General features: G+C 40.1%; 1 protein-coding gene across 1 annotated transcript in view; it reads right to left on the bottom strand.

Moving 5' to 3' along the window:
- Window positions 1–18,606, bottom strand: part of Tango6 (transport and golgi organization 6 homolog (Drosophila)) — a 171,325-nt gene that overhangs the window by 90,495 nt on the left and 62,224 nt on the right. The window contains 1 exon segment of the mRNA XM_013012670.1: window positions 5,856–5,990. Coding sequence (XP_012868124.1) covers window positions 5,856–5,990 — 135 coding nt within the window.

The raw sequence follows: 18,606 nt of genomic DNA, 5'->3' as shown, positions 1-18,606 counted from the left end.
TACATTGTAAAGCTCGTTTGGGACATGACAACTTGTACTTTTCATTGTTGCAACAGGTCCACCTGTATCCTTAAACAACTGGTTTTTCCCCATCTCCTCTACAAGTTATACTGACATCAAATATAGTGAAAGCAGGGGTTATACTGTGGGAATCCCAGTATTCTGAAGGCTGAGGTAGAAGGTTCATGAATTTGAGGCCAGTCTGGATTACAAAAGAGTGTTTAAGGCCAGTCTGGAATACATGAGAAAACCCTGTCTCAAAAATAATATAAGGGGGCTGGAAATGTGGTTTAGTAGTAGAATAAAGCCCTGGGTTCGATTTCTCAGTACCCACATAAACAGAAAAAGCCAGAAGTGGTGCTGTGGTTCAAGTGATAGAGTGCTGGTCTTAAGCAAAAGAAGCTCAGAGACAGTGCCCAAGCCTTGAGTTCAACCTAGGACTTGGAAAAAAATAAAAATAAACAATATATATATTTATATAAACAATAAATAAACCAAGGAACATGAGAATTGACCCTAGAGCCCTCATCTCTATTCCTGTCACTACTTTTTCTTTTTTAATGTTACTAGGGTTTGAATTCAGGGCCTTATATTTGCTAAATTGGTGCTCTACCACTTGAGCCACGTCTCCAGGTATGATTTTTGTTGGTTATTTTGGAGAGAGAGCCTTACAGACTTTTTTGGACTGGCCTCAAACTACAATCCTACAAATCTCAGCCTCCTGAGTAGCTAAGATTATAGGCCTGAGACATCAGTGCCCAGCTCTGTTACTGCTTTTCAATACAGCTCTCATATCCAGATATTAGAACTATGTAAAGCCTCAAGGCTAAAAGAAGCATCCCACAAATAACAGATGCTTTTCTTTTGGCTGCTTCTCTTCCAAAGTTTCTGGAATACTTCAAGATTAAATAAAGAAAGGTATGTTGGACCAGGTATCGGGGTCATCCAGTTAGATAGTGAGTTGTTCTGAATTCCTATACATTTTCAAATTTTTTTAAAAATTGGACTGGTAAAGTAGGGATTAAGGATAGAGAGAGAGAGAGAGAGAGAGAGAATGCCATCCAAAAGCCCATTAGATTTGGGGTGACAGCCAGAGAAGGACATATGTAAAATGAAAAAGCCACACATAAGATCTTCGAAAGTTCAGTACAAAGCTCCTAAGGAAAGCTTTTTTTACCAGGCACTGAAGTGTAGTCAGGTAAAGCCAGGTATGACGGCGTATGCTTTTAATCTCAGCTACTCAGGAGGCAGAAGGATCATGAGTTTAAGGGCAACACAGGCAAACTAATGAGATTTTTATCTCAAAAACAAAATAAAAGAGAAAGGGTATATATAGCCCTTGTCTTGTAATATGTGAAGCTCTAGTTCAATTTCCAATACTTCAAAAAAATAAACTCGGCCTAAAAATTCCCAATTGTGGAAATTTACATTTATTCTTTGTGTTTTCAGTTCTGTATATATGGTGTCCTCAGCTACCTGGATGATCAGTTTGTATGCTGAGTCTTTCTTCATATACATAACAAAATGTGTTCACAAGTGATATTTTTACTTTTGTCTTAATTCAGTATGCAGCAGGTCCTAAAGTCTTATCGGTTGAGTAGTGAAAGCCTTGTACATGGCACACTATGCCCCTACCTGCTCTGTTTCATAATGAACCTTACATACACAAGACAGAAATGTGAATCATTTTTAAACTGATTTGAAAAAATAGCTGATGATGGTAGGGCATTGGTAGGGTTCATGCCTATAATCTTAGCTACTCAGGAGACTTAGATCTGAGGTTCAAAGCCAGATCAAGCTGACAAATACTTGAAACTCTTATCTCTAATTAATCAACAAAATGCTAGGAGTACATGCATGGCTCAAGTAGCAGAGCACTAGTGGCAAGGGAAAAAGCCAACTAAGAGCATAAGGCCCTTAGTTGAAGCCCCAGTACTAGCACACCCAAAAATTAATGATGAATTTATCAGACTCAGGTAAGTTCTTAAGAGTAGAAAGGCATTTAATAAATATTTACTGCATTAGTTAATCCTAAAATACTCAAATACTGTGAGGTAATGATAGAAAGCAATGAGCTTTCTATTTTGTTTTGGTTTGGCTTTTTGTGCCACTACTGGGATTTGAACTAGGGGCCTAGACACTATACCTGAGCTTTTTTGCTTAAGGCTAGCACTACCACTTAAGCCATAGCTCTACTTCAGACTTTTTTTTTCTTTTTCTGTGGTTAATTGAAGGTAAGAGTCTCACAGACTTTCCTGCCTGGCTAGCTTTGAATCTCTATCCTTGGATCTCAGCCTCCTGAGTAGCTAGGATTACAGATGTGCGCTGCCAACTGTGGGCTTTTTTTTTCTTCTTTTAAGAACATGACCTTGTTATATATCCCAGACCACCCTGGAACCTGAGATCCTCCAGCCTCAGCCTCCTGAGTGCTGGTATTTATGCCACTATAGGCAACAAAATATAAAATTTGTAATCAAGATTTTTTTTAATTTTATTTTTTGCGGGGTGGGATGGGAAGGGGGACGCAGCACTAGGAATGTGGCTTAATGGTAGAGTGCTTCTTAGCATTCATGAAGTCCTGGATTCCATTCCTCAGTACCATATAAACAGAAGTGGCACTGTAGCTCAAGTGGTAGAATGCTAGCCATAAGCAAAAGAAGCTCAGGGACAGCACCCAAGCCTTGAGTTCAAGCCCCAGGACTGGCAAAAAAAAGAGAGAGAGAGATTTGGGTCCAAGTCCCAGCCCTACTACCCTGAAAGTCAAAGTAGTCACCTGAAAAATAGGACTAACATGTTCCCAACCTTTATTAGGTACCTCATTTCCCTTCCCCATATCATTAATGTCAACTGAAGATAGAAACCTCTGTCTAGCTCTCCTTCCATTTAGTGTGGTCAGATGACCCTATTTTGACAAATAAAATAAATCTGTTGAGGAATTCCTACGAATACTTTTGTTTTCCCTATAAAAAGGACAGTGGAAGACAGAAAAATCTCCCATCTTTAATATGAAAATAGTTGAGCTTAACTGAACAACTGAAGCTGAGCATGGATGGCTCATATCTATAATCCTAGCTACTCCAAGACTGAGATGTAAGGGTCATGGTTGAAAGCTAGCTCAGGGAGAAAAGCCCATGAGATTCTGATTTTCAATTAGTCACCAAAAAGCTAGAAGTGGAGCAGTGGCTCAAGTGGTAGAACACCATCCTTGAGCTAAAAAGCTAAGGGACAGTGTCTAGGCCCAGAGTTCAAGCTCCAGCAACAGCATGCATGCGCATACACGTGCACGTGCACGTGCACATGTGCGCGCACACACACACATACAGATTAGAAGCCCAGCTTTTCACTGGTAGGCACCACTGCCTTCCTGCAACAATATGGTTTGGGTTCTTCCTAAAAATCTAAAGCTCTAAAACGGCCAGGCACTGGTGGCTCACACCTATAATCCCAAATACTCAGGAGGTTGAGTATTTGAGCCTGATCTAAGGATCAGGAGTTGAAGCCAGCCCAAGCAGGAAGATCCTTGAGATTCTTAACTCTAATTAACCACTAGAAAACCAGAAGTAGAGCTATAGAGCTATAGGGCAAGCACTAGTCTTGAGCAGAAAAGCTCAGGGACAATACCCAGCCCTATAATCAATCAATCTATCTATCTATCTATACACACACATGTGTATGTATATATAGATATATAGATATATATAGATATAGATATATAGAAAAGAGAGAGAGAGAATGGACTACTAAGTTTCATGCAATAGTGATTTAGAGATCCATGAACTCTGTAAGATCATGCAGAAATTGCTCTCTGAGGGGACAGTTACCAATATAATACTTTCACTTATGACCAACCCTGAAATTACAGAAAATGAGTTTGGAATTATAGTTATATTATTAGAAGTCTTAAGCTTTGACTTTCTACAAATTAAATCCTCTTTCCAGACATGAATTTTTAACAACTGTTTTAATTACAGAAATTATAAGGAAAAGACAAATGGCTTAGATGCTGTTATATTTTATTTCACTAGTTAAATTGATGACATTAGTTAAGTTGCTGCTGGTTCATGCCTGTAATCCTAGCTACTCAGGAGGCTGAGATCTGATGATTGTGGTTTGAAGCCAGCCTGGGCAGGAAAGTCAATGAGACTCACCTCCAATTAATCACAGAAAAAGTTAGCAGTGGAGCTGTGGCTTAAGTGGTACAGCAGTAGCCTTGAGCAAAAGAAGCTCAGGGACAGTGCCTGGACTCAGTTCAAGCCCCAGGACTGGCAAAAAAAAAAAAAAAAAGAAAAGATGACTCTTAACGAGACAGATAGAGTGTAAGGTTCTGAAATGTAAAGCCAAGACTTCAGCATGACAATGGTCAATTAATACCAGAATTTTGAAGTTACAAATATAAAACCCTGCATTGCTTTAGAAGCTATGAATCAAACAGGAAAAAAAATTATCTAAAGCAAAAGAACAGGGGGTAACATGTTTCTATTCACTTAATGATCTGTAGAGTCAGAGGAATCCAGGATGTAGTTAATGATTCAGGATGGCTCATAGGAAGTTAGGGATGGGCAGAGGCTATGCATTCACATCTGTCATGTCAGTCTCAGGAAACAACCAGCCCCTAACAGTGAGCTTCTAGAAAGGAAAATGAGAACTACTCTGCTTTCTTTCTTTCTTTCTTTTTTTGGTCGGTCGTGGGGCTTGAACTCAGAGCCTGGGTGCAGTCCCTGCACTCTTCAGCTTAAGGTGAGCGCTCTACCACTTGAGCCACAGAGCCACTTCCAGTTTTCTAGTGGTTATTTGGAGATAAGAGTCTCACAGACTTTTCCGCCTGAGCTGGCTTTGAACCACAATCTCAGATTTCAGCCTCCTCAGTAGCTAGGATTACAGGTGTGAGCCACTGGAGCCCGGCAACTCTTTCTTGTAGTCTCCCAAACTAAGGTGGCATGAGTATTTTCATTCCCACCCAAATATATGCCTAGCCTTTCCTTGTGTTGGCACTACTTTCACCTGGATCTCTACAATTCACCGATCTTCTGTCAGTGCCTTAAGTACTTGGAGCCCTTCCTGCTTCTGAGTCCTTGTAAATGATGTTTCTTGGAAGAAATTACTCCATCTGTACTGAACATACCACAATCTTAGCTTAAACTTACACTTCCTCAACAGAGCCTTCTCAGCCTAGGTTAGATGCCTCATTCTCTTGGAACCCTCCAATTCTCTTTAGAGGTACTTCATTCAATTCTCCTTTTTACACAATCAGGTATGACTCCCTTAGTGAACTGTGCCATTTCTGCTTTGTCCAATGCTATGTACCCAGTCACTGAATTCAGTATGCAGCATGTGGCAAGTTTGTAATAAATGTTTGAATGAATAAATTTTAAAACTACAAATTAAGTATATGAAAGACTTATACAACATATAGTGGCTATAAGCAATGCTTTAACATAATATACAATATGAATTCTGGGCTAAATGGAGCTATTCAAAATTGATTCCATCTAGATTCAGCATCTATTACTGAGGAATTGTTAAGGAATTTTCCCTGAATACAGTAGTAGGAACAAGGGCTGAATTTTGGAGTATGAGGGCCAGAGAGTGTAGAATGTCTCAGATGCAAAATACCACCAAGCAGTAATAGGGCCTGCCCTTCTGATGGTGAAGTTTTATAGATACTTAAGTGGACGTAGTATACTTTTCTTGTCATCTACTTTGCAGACAATTCTTATTAATACCTCAACTTGTTTAAGCTGTATCTCCTAGGTACAGTAGCCATTCTCATTTTTCACTAGGATTTGGAAGGGAAATAGCAAATATTTTGCTTTTCTTCTCTCTGAGTCAAGTTTGGCTCTTTATCTGTCACTAACCTGAACAGCTCCTCCTAGCATGACAGCCACCAGTCCCATGGCCATGCTTAGGGTCTGTGATTGCACAGTGCTCTCTGCTTCACGGGCCAGGTTTATGCATGCCCTCTGAAGTGTTGCTGCAACAAAGTCCACAACCTACCACAAAAGGGAAATTAGAATCAGTGACAAGTTAAGAAAAACACAAAGCAAAACAAATTCTCCATACCTCTTATGTTCCAACTTCATCTTTATCAATATGAGAACAAATACATCAAGTCATGACTAACATGTTTTTTGGTTTTTACATTTACAAGTTAATTATAAAGGAATTCTAAAGGATATAGGTAACATTCAGATGAAGAGATGGACAAGCCAAAAAACATGAAGAGTGGGGCTTGAAGCTTCCATATTCTCTGTGCTGGCTTCCTTCCAAGGGCCTTCCCATGTTCAGCAACCCAGGAGCTCCACACAGTAATTTCAGTCCTTAGGAGGCCATGGTATGAGAATCTCTAGTTTTAGGCCAACCTGGGCTACAATAGTGAGATCTTGTCTCAAAAAAAAAAAAAAAAGTCTTATGACTCAAAAAGATTATCTTGCCGGGTGCTGGTGGCTCACACCTGTAATCCTAGTTACTCAAGAGGCTGAGACCTGAGGATCTCTGTTCAAAGCCAGCCCAGCCCGGGCAGAAAAGTCTGTGAGACTTTTATTTCCAATTAGCCACTAGAAAACCGGAAGTGGCGCTGTGGCTCAAGTGGTCGAGTGCTCGCCTTGAGCTGAAAAGTACAGGGATAGCACCCAGGCCCAGAGTTCAAGCCCCACAACCAACAAAAAAAAAAAAAAAAAGATTATCTGGACATAGGGCTAAGGAAAGGAGAAAGCTTCTTTACAGTTTCCAAAATATTTTAATATACTAATCAAACTTCTTTTACTCTTCTTGAATATAAAATAAAAACTGTGTAGTTTAACTCCCAATGGACTAGAGACTTCAATATAAACTACTAGAAGATAAGAGAAAATCTAGGTGACCCAGGGTTTGATGGAGACTTTTTGTTGCTGTTGTTGTTGGTTGTGGGCTTGAACTCTGGGCTTGGGTGCTATCCCTCAGCTCTTCAGCTCAAGGTGAGCGCTCTACCACTTGGGCCATGGCACCACTTCTGTTTTTCTAGTGATTTATTGGAGATAAAGAGTCTCACAGACTTTCCTGCCAGTGCTGGCTTCGAACTGTGATCCTCAGATATCAGCCTCCTGAGTAGCTAGGATTACAGGCGTTGAGCCACCGGCGCTGCACCAAAGGTACAATCCAAAAACAGTGGTCACCTGGATTTCACAAAATAAAGTAATAATTCTGTATGGTCTTAAGAGACTACAAAATAAAGCTACAGACAAGGAGAAAATATATGCAAAAGATATCTCTGACAACGGATTGTTATCCAAAATATCCAAAGGACTCTTAAAACTCAACAACAAGGAAACAATCTGATCAAAAAAGATCCATAGATGGCAGACAGCTGTATGAAAAGATGATCTGCAGCAACTGTCACTAAGGAAAGACAAATAAAAGTATCTGCAGGTTCCAAATACTCACCTGTTAGAGTGGCCAAAATCAGAAACACTGAAAAAGCCAAATGCTATAAGGATATAGAGTATAGGAACTCACACTCACTGCTAGTGAATACAAAATGATGTGACCGCTTTGGAAGACAGTTTGGTAGTTTCTTACAGAACTACATAGGCTAATCTGGTAGCATATACTTAGAGTACAGCTATTAAAGAGATTAAGGCAGGATGTTTGCTTGAGCCCAAGAGTAAAGAGACAGATTGGACAACATAACAAAATACCAACTCTTAAAAGAAATGGTGGCAATAATCCCATATTAGAAAGGCTGAGGTAGAAGGAATGTGAGTTTGAAGCTGTTCTTGGCTTTAGGTAAAAACCTAACTTAGGTAAAACTGTATCTATAGATAGATTCATAGATAAAATTAAATGTATTTTCTCCATGAGTGAATAATTGCACTTGATATTTACCCAAAGGAATTGAAAACATGTTCACAAAACACACACACACACACACACACACACACATGAAAATAATCAAGATGTTCTTCCTAAGATGAGAGGATAAATAAGTTGGTACAAAGGAGTTAGTGGAGAATTATTTAGTACCAAAAATTTAGCTATCAAGCAATGAAAACGCATAGAGGAAACATAAATGCATATTACTAAGCAAATGAAGTCCATCTAAAAATATATATACTGGCCAGAGGTGGTGGCTTACACATGTAATACCATTTTCTCATGAGGCAGAGATTAGAAGGATAGTGATTCAAGACCAGCCCAGACAAAAGTTAACAAGACTCCATCTCAACAAACAGGCTAGGCATATCAGTGATCTTAGCTACAAAGGAAACACTGATTGGAAGATCAAGATCAAGATGGGGTCTAATGTGGGTCCTGGGCAAAAAAACACAAGATCTTAATAGAAAAATAACTAAAGCAAAAAAGAGTTCGAGTGATAAGATCTTGCCTAGTAAGCTCAAGACTCTTGAGTTTAAAACTCAGTACCAGCGCCCCCCCATTTTTTAAATTAAAAAAAAAAAAAGCCTGCCAGCCTCCCATTGCCCTTTGTTTGTTTGTTTTGCCAGTCTTAGGGATTGAACTCAGGGCCTGGGCACTGTCCCTGAGCTTCTTTTGCTTAAGGCTAGCACTCTACCATGTGAGCCACAGCGTCACTTCCAACTTTTTCTGTTTATATAGTACTGAGGAATCGAACTCAGGGCTTCATGCATGCTAGGCAAGCACTCTACCATTCCCAGCCACTCCCATTTCTTTTTAGTTAAAAACAAACAAACAAACATGGCAGGTACCAGTAGCTCAAACCTATAATCCTAGCTATTCAGGAGGCTGAGAAGTGAGGGTCAAGGTTTGGAGCCAGCCTGAGCAGATAAATCTGTAAGACTATCTCCAATTAGCACCAAATGGCAGAAATGGAGGTGTAGCTCAAATGGCCGAGTGTCATCCATTAGCAAAAAGCTAAGCAAAGAGTATTATGCCCTGAGGTTAAGCTCCAGTAAGCACACACGTGTGCGTGCCCATGCATGCGCGCATGCACACATACACACACACACACACACACAAAGATTACACACTGTAGATTCCAACTCTATGGCATTTTGGAAAAGGCAAAAGTATGGAAACAGTATGAGAAGACAATGGTCACCAAATGTTAGGGAGAGGGAGAACCAAACAGGATTTTTGGACAGTGAAACTATTCTGTAGGGCATTATAATGGTGGATACGTGTAATTGTACATTTTCCATGGGTTGTACCCAAATTGATTCCTTATGTAAACTATATACTTTGAGTAATAAGTATACTAAAAAGGGGTCCAAGGCTGTAACTTAGTGGTGGAATGCTTGCCTAGCAAAAGGACCACACTAAAAAAAAAAAGAAAGAAAAGTAACAAGGGTCTCTGTAGGAGATGTGATGTTGGGGAGATGCCTGATGTGTGAACACAGGGTATATAAAAGCACCCTCTGCTCAATTTTACTAAAACTACTCTAAAAAATTAACTCCCATTTGCTAGAGGGAGAATACTTTTGAGAGATACACTATAATTATATATTAAAACAGTATAAAGAACCTCAATGAAAGCTGTTATTCAATAGGGTGTTGGGGGAGGGGAAAGAGAAACAGGCTCTGTTGGAGCAGTGGGTACTACAGAGAGGGGGTTGGGCTAATGACGGTGAAATGATGAATATGGTTTAAACAGATTGTTGGCAAGTAAGGAACTAGAACAATGAAACCTGTGGAAATGGTACCAGAATGGGGGAAGGGGATAAGGGAGAATGGGAGAGGGGTTGATTGGAATACACTGTATACAGGTGTGGGATTATTTCCTAGTATAGCTAATAAACACTAACAAAGAAATTGTTCATATACAAAATTATAGAGCATTTGGCTAACAAGTAAGCTTTAAACAGAATTAATTTGGTCAGCATCATTTAAGTGAGCTTGGCTTAATCATCTTAAGTAGAAATACGTTCGAAAATGACAGCAGACACACATACACACAGGTACGCACGTACACATGCACAAATGCCTATTTAGGATTAATGGCTCAAAAGGGAGAGATCATTTTGAAAATGGGAAAGCTGAGATAGGTCATAATAAGCCTCTAAACACCATGCAAGCTTGCATGTTTAACTCTCTGGACAAATCACATGCTGTGCTAGAATCTTTATTGCAAGCTTAGAGCCTGGAGAATGGCCTGTTAACACTTGTCTTCTGAAGCAAGGTAGGAAACTGGAAGAATTATATAAATGTTCCATTAACTTAAAAGAACATTGCTTGGTATAGCAATTTTCACTACCGTCTGCAGTCCTAAGATCTTATTGATACTAGGTGAAAAGCACTGACCCTTTCTAAAGAGCTGGTGTTTTTAGCACCTGGGCCACCAGCCTCACCTCCAAAGAGTTTTCTAACACATTTTTAATATTTACATTTATATTATATAAATTTATATTGTAAATTATATAGTTATACATTATAGCATATATTTATGTATTTATATGTGCATATATTTAATGTTAAACAGTATCATTAAGTTACTACTAAGTTCCTCTTCACAATACTTTAAAGTAACAAAGCATGTAGAATTAAAACCAGCCCTCTTTACAACTATGTAAAGATGTAAAAAAATTTTTTTTGAATAAAGTAATGAAACAAATAGTATGACTCTACTTTTTCAGAAAGGAATTTTATATATATGCATGTATTCAAAAAAAAATCTGGGGGCTGGGAAGGTGGCTCAGTGGTAGAGTGCTTGCTTTGTATGCATGAGGCCTTGCATGCATGGGTTCAATTCCTCAGCACCACATAAGCAAAAAGAAAAAAGCCAGACGTGGCGCTGTGGCTCAAGTGGTAGAGCGCTAGCCTTGAGCTGAAGAGGTGAGGGACAGCGCCCAGGTCGAGTTCAGGCCCCAGGACTGGACCCAAAAAACTAAAAATAAAAATCTGAGAGATGTAGCCAGGCCCAAAGAAACATAGGTCCCATGGTTTCCCTTGTTTGCAATATCTAGTATATGTATGAGTCAAGCGGAAAAGGTCAGATAATGTGATGTCAGGAAAATGAACCCTTAGATATGTATTTTAATGTTTTTTTCTTTCATGCATGTGTTTCTAACGCATTTATAAGATTATCTCTTTGTTGCTTTGTATGTCCCTCCCCCACAGTATAACCCCTGCTTTCACTATATTTGATGTCAGTATAACTTGTTGTTTAAGGATACAGGTGGACCTGTTGCAACAATGAGAAGTACAAGTAGTCATGTCCAAAACGAGCTTTACAACGTCGGTGCTGGGGGGGAGGGGGAAAGGGGGGGAAGGAGAAGGATTGGGATTGGGGGGGAGGGGGGAGGCTGGGAAGGGATCTGAAGGGTAAACAAAGGAGGAGGCTGCAATGCTTGGTAAGAAATGTACGCATTATCCTGCCCATGCAATTGTAACCCCTCTGTAAAGTATGTTCACAACTAAAACAAAATTTAAAAAAAAAAAATCTGAGAGATGTGAACTTTGAGGTGATGGCCAGCTATCGGGTATTGTCATCTATGAAATGCTTGGGGTTTTTTTTTGGTCCAGTAATGGGGCCTGAACTCTGGGCCTGGGTGCTGTCCCTCAGCTCTTCAGCTCAAGGCTAGCGCTCTACCACTTGAGCCACAGTGCCACTTCCAGCTTTTTTTATTTTTTCTGCTTATGTGGTGCTGAGGAATCAAACCCAGGGCCTCATGCATACAAGGCAAGTACTCTACCACTGAGCCACCTTCCCAGCCCTGAAATACTCTTTTCTGCAGATTTTCTTTGCTGGTCCTGGAACCTGAACTCTGGGCCTAAGTGCTGTTCCTGAGCTTTTGTGCTCAAGGCTAGCATTCTACCACTTGAGCCACAGCTCCATTTCCAGCTTTTTGTGGTTAATTGGAGATAGGAGTCATGGACTTTCTTGCCTGGGCTAGCTTCATACCATGTTCCTCAGATCTCAGCTTCTTGAGTAGCTAGGATTACAGGCGTGAACCACTGGAGCCAGATCCCCAGATTTCTTTCTTTCTTTGTTTTTTTTTTTTTTTGGTCAGTTGTGGGGCTTGAACTCTGGGCCTGGGCACTTTCCCTGAGCTCTTCAGCAAAAGGAAAGCACTATACCACTTGAGCCACAATGCCACTTCTGGTTTTCTGGTGTTTTATTTGAGATGAGAGTCTCACGGACTTTCCTGCCTGGGCTGGCTTTGAGCCACGATCCTCAGATCTCAGCCTCCTGAGTAGCTAGAATTACAGGTGTGAGCCACTGGCGCCCAGCCAGATTTCTTCCTTATAATTCCAATACTCAGTTGGACTGTGGCTCTTCTCCCTGATTCTAAGAGGCCTGTTAAGAGCAAAGGTGTTTAGTCCGGTTCTGATGGCTCATGCCTGTAATCTAAGAATCCCAGTTTGAAGCCAGCTGGGGCAGAAAAGTCCAAGATACTCATCTCCAAGTAACAAAACACAGAAATGGAGCTATGGCTCAAGTAGTAGAGTGCCAGCCTTGAGTAACACATATGCACGCACGCGCGCGCGCGCACACACACACACACGCACACACGCACACACGCACACACGCACGGTTTACAGTGTATCCTAGTTATTTTTCTTCACCTAACTCCAGCTCTACAAATTCAATTATTTTTTAATTATTTGGTTGTTTAATAAATAACATTAAGTATTTACTTTTTACCAGGCACCATTCTTAACACATCACAAGTATTAACTCACTTAATCCTCTTAATGGGGATGCATAAACTTGCTGCCAAGATGCTGACAACTGAGTGGAAGGGGCTGAAAGGCCTCATTGTTGAGTATGTGGATTTCAAGGTAAGCTCCTGTTTTTCAGCTTGCTACTCCCACTTTCTGAGTCTCTTGGGTTCCTCTCCCCTTCAGAATGAACCTTTGTCAGACTCTGTGGTGAACCTGTAATCCCCAGCACTCAAAAGTTAAGGCCGGAAGATGGCAAGTTCAATGCTAGCCTTAAACTTTTAGATGGTCTCTAAAAATACAGAAAAACAAACCAGACAATCAACCTCTGGATCTTCACTGGAAACAACAGGTAGTTATATAACGTTAGAGAAGGAAATCAAAGTGTCTCTGAATACTATACAGCTCTTCAAAATGTGTTAGGCTTTGCATTCGACTTCATCTTTAGAGCTTCTCTGGTGCTTGCAGTTCTCCTTGGCTTCTGCTGGGAGGAGCTTGGTATGTTTTCCCCCTTTCCTTCCCTTTTTCTTAAAAAAATAAAATAAAAACTGAACAGCTTTATTGAGGTACTGTGGTTTGCTTATTGACTTTTCTAAATGCAGACATTCGGCTTTCCAATTTCTCAAGTTGCTAATCAACTACTTTCCTGTTCGCAGATTTTGCTGTTCTCTTTTATCTACTATCCATCCCCTCCTACTGTTAATCTCTGTAGTTTGCTTACCCACACAAGTGTTTAATAACACATTGTCTTTAACCATAAGTCCTGACTCTTTATGTTGTGTACACTGTTAAGTTTTTACAATGAACATGTATTCCTTATGTTACACACACACACGATCAACATCTTAAAAAAAAAAAGGACCACAAAAAACTACTCCTAGTCTACTGATTACAGATTCTAGTGCTCCAATTATAGCAGGGTACACAGAGTGGCAGCTTTCTGAAAGGGTGGAAGAAAGGGGATCTTGCTCACTCTACTGTATTAACACGGGCCTCTTGGTTGATCCTGTAGCACTCTGGGTTTGCTCCCTCTCTCCGGTACACTCTTCACTAAGCATCTTCATAGCATGCTCCTTTCTTACCTTCAGGTCTTTGCTCAAAAGCCACTTCCTGTGTGTGGCTCTCCATACAGATTCAATACACACACACACCACCCACACACGCGCACGTGCGCACACACACACACACACACAGTACTGATCCTTTTCCTTCTCTTGTTTTTCTTGCTAGAAATGATCGCCATCTGACACATTGGGTCTCTGCATATGTACTGTTGCTCTCCTATGTGAATGCCACCTCCACAAGTGCAGAGATACATCTGCTTTATTCACTGCTATGTTCTTGGTACCTAAAAGTGTAGGTGGCAGGCTGGGCACAGCATCCATAGCATAGAATTGGTTTAGCACATGCCTAACAGGTGTGAGGCCGTGTGTTCAAATGCTGTACCAACAAAAAGAAGGAGGAAAACAACAAGTTGGCATACAGCTGGTTCTCAATATGCAGTTGTAGAATGAAAGAACTTTGAGTTGGTGCAAGCCCCTCACAAGTGTGCAGACATTGCAAGCTTCCTTCCTTCTCATACCTTCACACAGATGATGTGCCACCTCCAATATATGCTATTGAATAATCCTTAATCCATAATCCTTTGATCTACAATCTTTTATCCATTATTCATTTAATCATATCCATTTTTAACAGATGGGATTTGTTTTTGATGCCATAGCATGAGTATGCCCTATAAGATATCTTCTAATATCTTCCATAAGTGTTGCAAAAATGGCTCATTCAATTGGCTTGTTTGATTCAGGATCTAGCTCCATTTCTGAGCTAGTTGTGCTGCAGACTTTCTCACATTCTAGATTTAACTGATTGCTTCCAAATGGTATTATTTATTTTTGTATCCTTCACATTTCTTTCATTGGAATCAGGTTCAAGTTTATAGTTTGGAGGTAAGAATCCTTCTCAAGTGTTTCTTATTTCCCTGAAATATTTAGGGGTATACATACTGATATCTGCACTAAAATGTATAGGAAAAATAAGATGGATAGAAAATGGAAACATGGATTCATACATGATAAAGCAAATACAATAAAATATAAAATATTGCTGGGCACTAGTGGCTCCTATCTATAGTCAGCTACTCAGGAGACAGATCTGAGAATTATTGTTTAAATCTAGCCTGAACAGAAAAAGATACATCCATGAGATTGTTTTCCCCAATGAACTAGCAAAAAGGTGGAACTGGAAGTATGCCTCAAGTGGAGAAAAATATGAGTGAAAAGATAAGCAAGAACATAAGGGGATGGGAAGGTGGCTCAGTGGTAGAGGGCTTGCCTTACATGTATGAGGCCCTGGGTTTGATTCCTCAGCAGCACCATATAAGCAGAAAAAGCCGGAAGTGGTGCTGTGGCTCAAGTGGTAGAGCTGAGGGAGAGCACCCAGGCCCAGAGTTCAGGACCCATTACCAACACCAAAAAAAGAACACAAGGTCCTGAGTTCAAGCCCCAATGCTGGCACACACATAAAAAGAATAATAGAAAACAGGTTCAGGTGGAAGATAAGTACAGAGGGTTAACAGAGATGAGAATGAGGATGAATATGTGAAGTAGTTTATCTGCGTGTATGAAAATTGAAAGATGAAATGTATTGAAAGAAAGGGGAATAGTATAAGGATGACAGAGGAGGTGAGGCCGATCAGGATCCATCATATTTATGTATGAAATTGTTACAATGAAACACCTCTTGTAGAACTAATGTATGCTAATGAATGAATGAACAAAATTTTTTCTCTTCACCTATTTGATGACACTGGAATATAGGTATTAGAGGTAATACAGATAATGAGGTTTTTTTTCTCCTAAGACATCTTTTATGTCTTTGATGTATTTTAATCCATGGCAGGCACTGTTCTTTTTAATGTTGCAATTGCCTTGTCTATTTAATTGGAGCCCTTTCAGGTTGGTTCCTAACATGACTCCATTAATCTCAGACAGCTTCCTTGCATTTGGGTGCAACAGGCTGCTATGAAGCTTATAAGGTAAGACTTCTACTCCAGACCTTGAATCATCCTTTATTTCATATATATTTGAGTTCTTTGGGAAGAAATGGAATTTAAAAACTATAACCTGGCACAAAGGACAATTACTGCTACGGAACTGTCACTGCTTCTTGACAGTGAACTGTACTAGGACATATCTGTTTTATTTATGTATTTATTTTTTAAATTCATGTATTTATTGTGCCAGTACTGGTGCTTGAATTCAGAACCTTAGGCTCTTAATTGTTTTTTTTGCTACAGGCTCTACTAGTTGAGCTTCATTTCAACTTCTGGACTTTTTTTTTTTTTTCCAGTCTTGGGGCTTGAACTTAAGACCTGTTAACTGTCTCTGTCTGAGTTCTTTTGCTCAAGGCTAGCACTTGAGCCACAGTGCCATTTCTGGCTTTTTCTACTTATATGGTATTAAGGAATTAAATCCAGGGCTTCATGCATGCTAGGCAAGTACTCTACCGCTAAGTCACATATCCAGCCCTGGACATCTTTATTTTATTTATTTATTTTGCTAGTCCTGGGGCTTGAACTCGGCCTGGGCACAGTCCCTGAGCTTCTTTTGTTCAAGGCTAGTGTTCTACCACTTGAGCCACAGTGCTTCTTCTGGCTTTTTCTATGTATGTGGTACAGAGGAATTGAATCCAGGACTCAATGTATGCTAGGCAAGCACTCTACCACTAAGCAACATTCCCACCCTAACATGTTTTGTTTTTTTTTTGGTCGTCAGTGGGGCTTGAACTCCGGGCCTGGGCGCTGTCCCTCAGCTCTTCAGCTCAAGGCGAGTGCTCTACCACTTGAGCTACAGCGCCACTTCCGGTTTTCTGGTGGTTTATTGGAGAAAGGAGTCTCATGGTCTCTCCTGCCCAGGCTGGCTTTGAACCGCGATCCTCAGATCTCAGCCTCCTGAGTAGCTAGGATTATAGGCGTAAGCCACCAGCACCCAGCTTAAACATGTTTATTTTTTTTAAATAATTTTTTTTAATTGGTCGTGGGGCCTGAACTCTGGGCCAAGGTGCTGTCCCTCAGCTCTTCAGCTCAAGGCTAGCGCTTTACCACTTGAGCCACAGCACCACTTCTGGCTTTTTCTGCTTATGTGGTGCTGAGGAATCAAACCCAGGACCTCATGCATGCAAAGCACTCTACTACTGAGCTACCTTTTCAGCCCCTAAAAAGGAAATATTAATCACGAATCCACACTAAGATTTCCAGTTAAATCAATATTATGTGTTTTTATTTTAGTTCTTTGATTTTACAGCTTTCAAACTAAAAATTTTTATTCCTAATATCAACTAAATTTCTTTTACTTTTTATTTGTGTGTTTATGTGTGTGTACTATGCCAACATTATCACTAGCAGTAAGATTACTATATGTAATTTAGTATTTCCTTGTGTTTTTTTTTTTTGTTCTGGTACATTCTAACCTTAGCTAAAGGACAATTTAATGGGACAAATTATTTTGGTACCAGACTAACACCATTGTTCTCTAATTAGGAATAAAGGGAGATAAGTGTAAAAGCAAGTCATATCAGTTGCTAGACCATTTCCCCTTCCAACTCGCATCCTGAGACAAAAACATGTCTGACAAAAAAAAAAAAAAAAAGGGCTTCAGGAAAGGGCTACCAACACAGAAACCAATCACTTACTGAGCAACATGGGGTCAGTGGACAGAAGGAATAAGAAGCCACGAAAGATCATGAACATAATTCTCATTAACCAGGCGAGGTAAGTCAGAGCTGACAGGCAACTGCAAATTTTCTCAGCAGGAGCTATAGTGAAATGCTGCTTAGCAACACCCGAAGGCGATGACAATGACAGCCATACAAAGAGCTAGAGAATCAGATTTAAGTGTGACAACCATACTATCTTACAATGGATGAGGCACCAGCCTGGCACCAACTAATTCTGGTAAATTGGTAAAATATGGAGACTGTATTGTCCCTGTTTTATAACTTTTATTTCCTACTTAAAAAACATGGTACAAACAAAATTAAAGCATTGAATCACAAAGGACTACTATCCTGAAAGTATGTTTTTTAGAAACTTTTTTTTTTTTTTTTTGGTCAGTTGTGGGGCCTGAACTCTGGGCCTGAGCACTATCCTGGAGCTCTTCAGCTCAAAGCTAGCACTACCACTTGAGCCACAGTGCCACTTCCATCTTTTTCTGCTTATGTGTTGCTGAAGAATTAAACCCAGGGCCTCATGCATGCAAGGCAAGCACTCTACCACTGAGCCACCTTCCCGCCCTAGAAACATTTTTTTTTTAATGTTTAACTGTTTTTTTTTGTTGTTGTTTTGTTTTGTTATGATACTGGGATTAAACCCAGGACATTGCATTTGAGAGACAAGTGTTTTGCCACTGAGCTACATCCCAATCCTAAAAAAACTTAAATGTTAACAGAATACTATGGAAGAAACCTGTAAGTTAGAGGTCCTACCAAATCCAAAAAGATCTTAGTAGAATTTTTTTTCAAATTTGAGTTTCTAGTCATTCCATGGGTTTTTGTTGTTGTTTGATTCTTTTTGGGTTTTGGTGCCAATACTGGAGCTTGAATTCAGGGCCTCACACTCTCACTTGGCTTTTTCACTCAAGTCAGTTGCTCTATCACTTGATCAACACCTCTACTTTTAGCTTTTTGCTGGTTAATTAGAGATAAAAATCTCACAGACTTTTCTGCCTGGACTGACTTCAAACTGGGATCCTCAGATCTCAGTCTCCCTAGTAGCTAGAATGATGGGTGTAAGCCACCGGTGCCCAGTGGATTCTCTACATTTGAAATACACGGTTCACTTATTTTGGTGGCACTAGGGTTTGAACTCAGGATCCTATGTACACATGGAGCTTTAACAAAAAAAGAGAAAGAAAGAAAGAGAGAGAGAAAGAAAGAAGGAAGGAAGGAAGGAAGGAAGGAAGGAAGGTAGGAAGGAAGGAAGGAAGGAAGGAAGGA

Source organism: Dipodomys ordii, unplaced genomic scaffold, assembly GCF_000151885.1.
Source record: "Dipodomys ordii isolate 6190 unplaced genomic scaffold, Dord_2.0 Scaffold18, whole genome shotgun sequence".
NCBI classification, from domain to species: domain Eukaryota; kingdom Metazoa; phylum Chordata; class Mammalia; order Rodentia; family Heteromyidae; genus Dipodomys; species Dipodomys ordii.
This window is presented reverse-complemented; position numbering and strand designations above follow the sequence as displayed.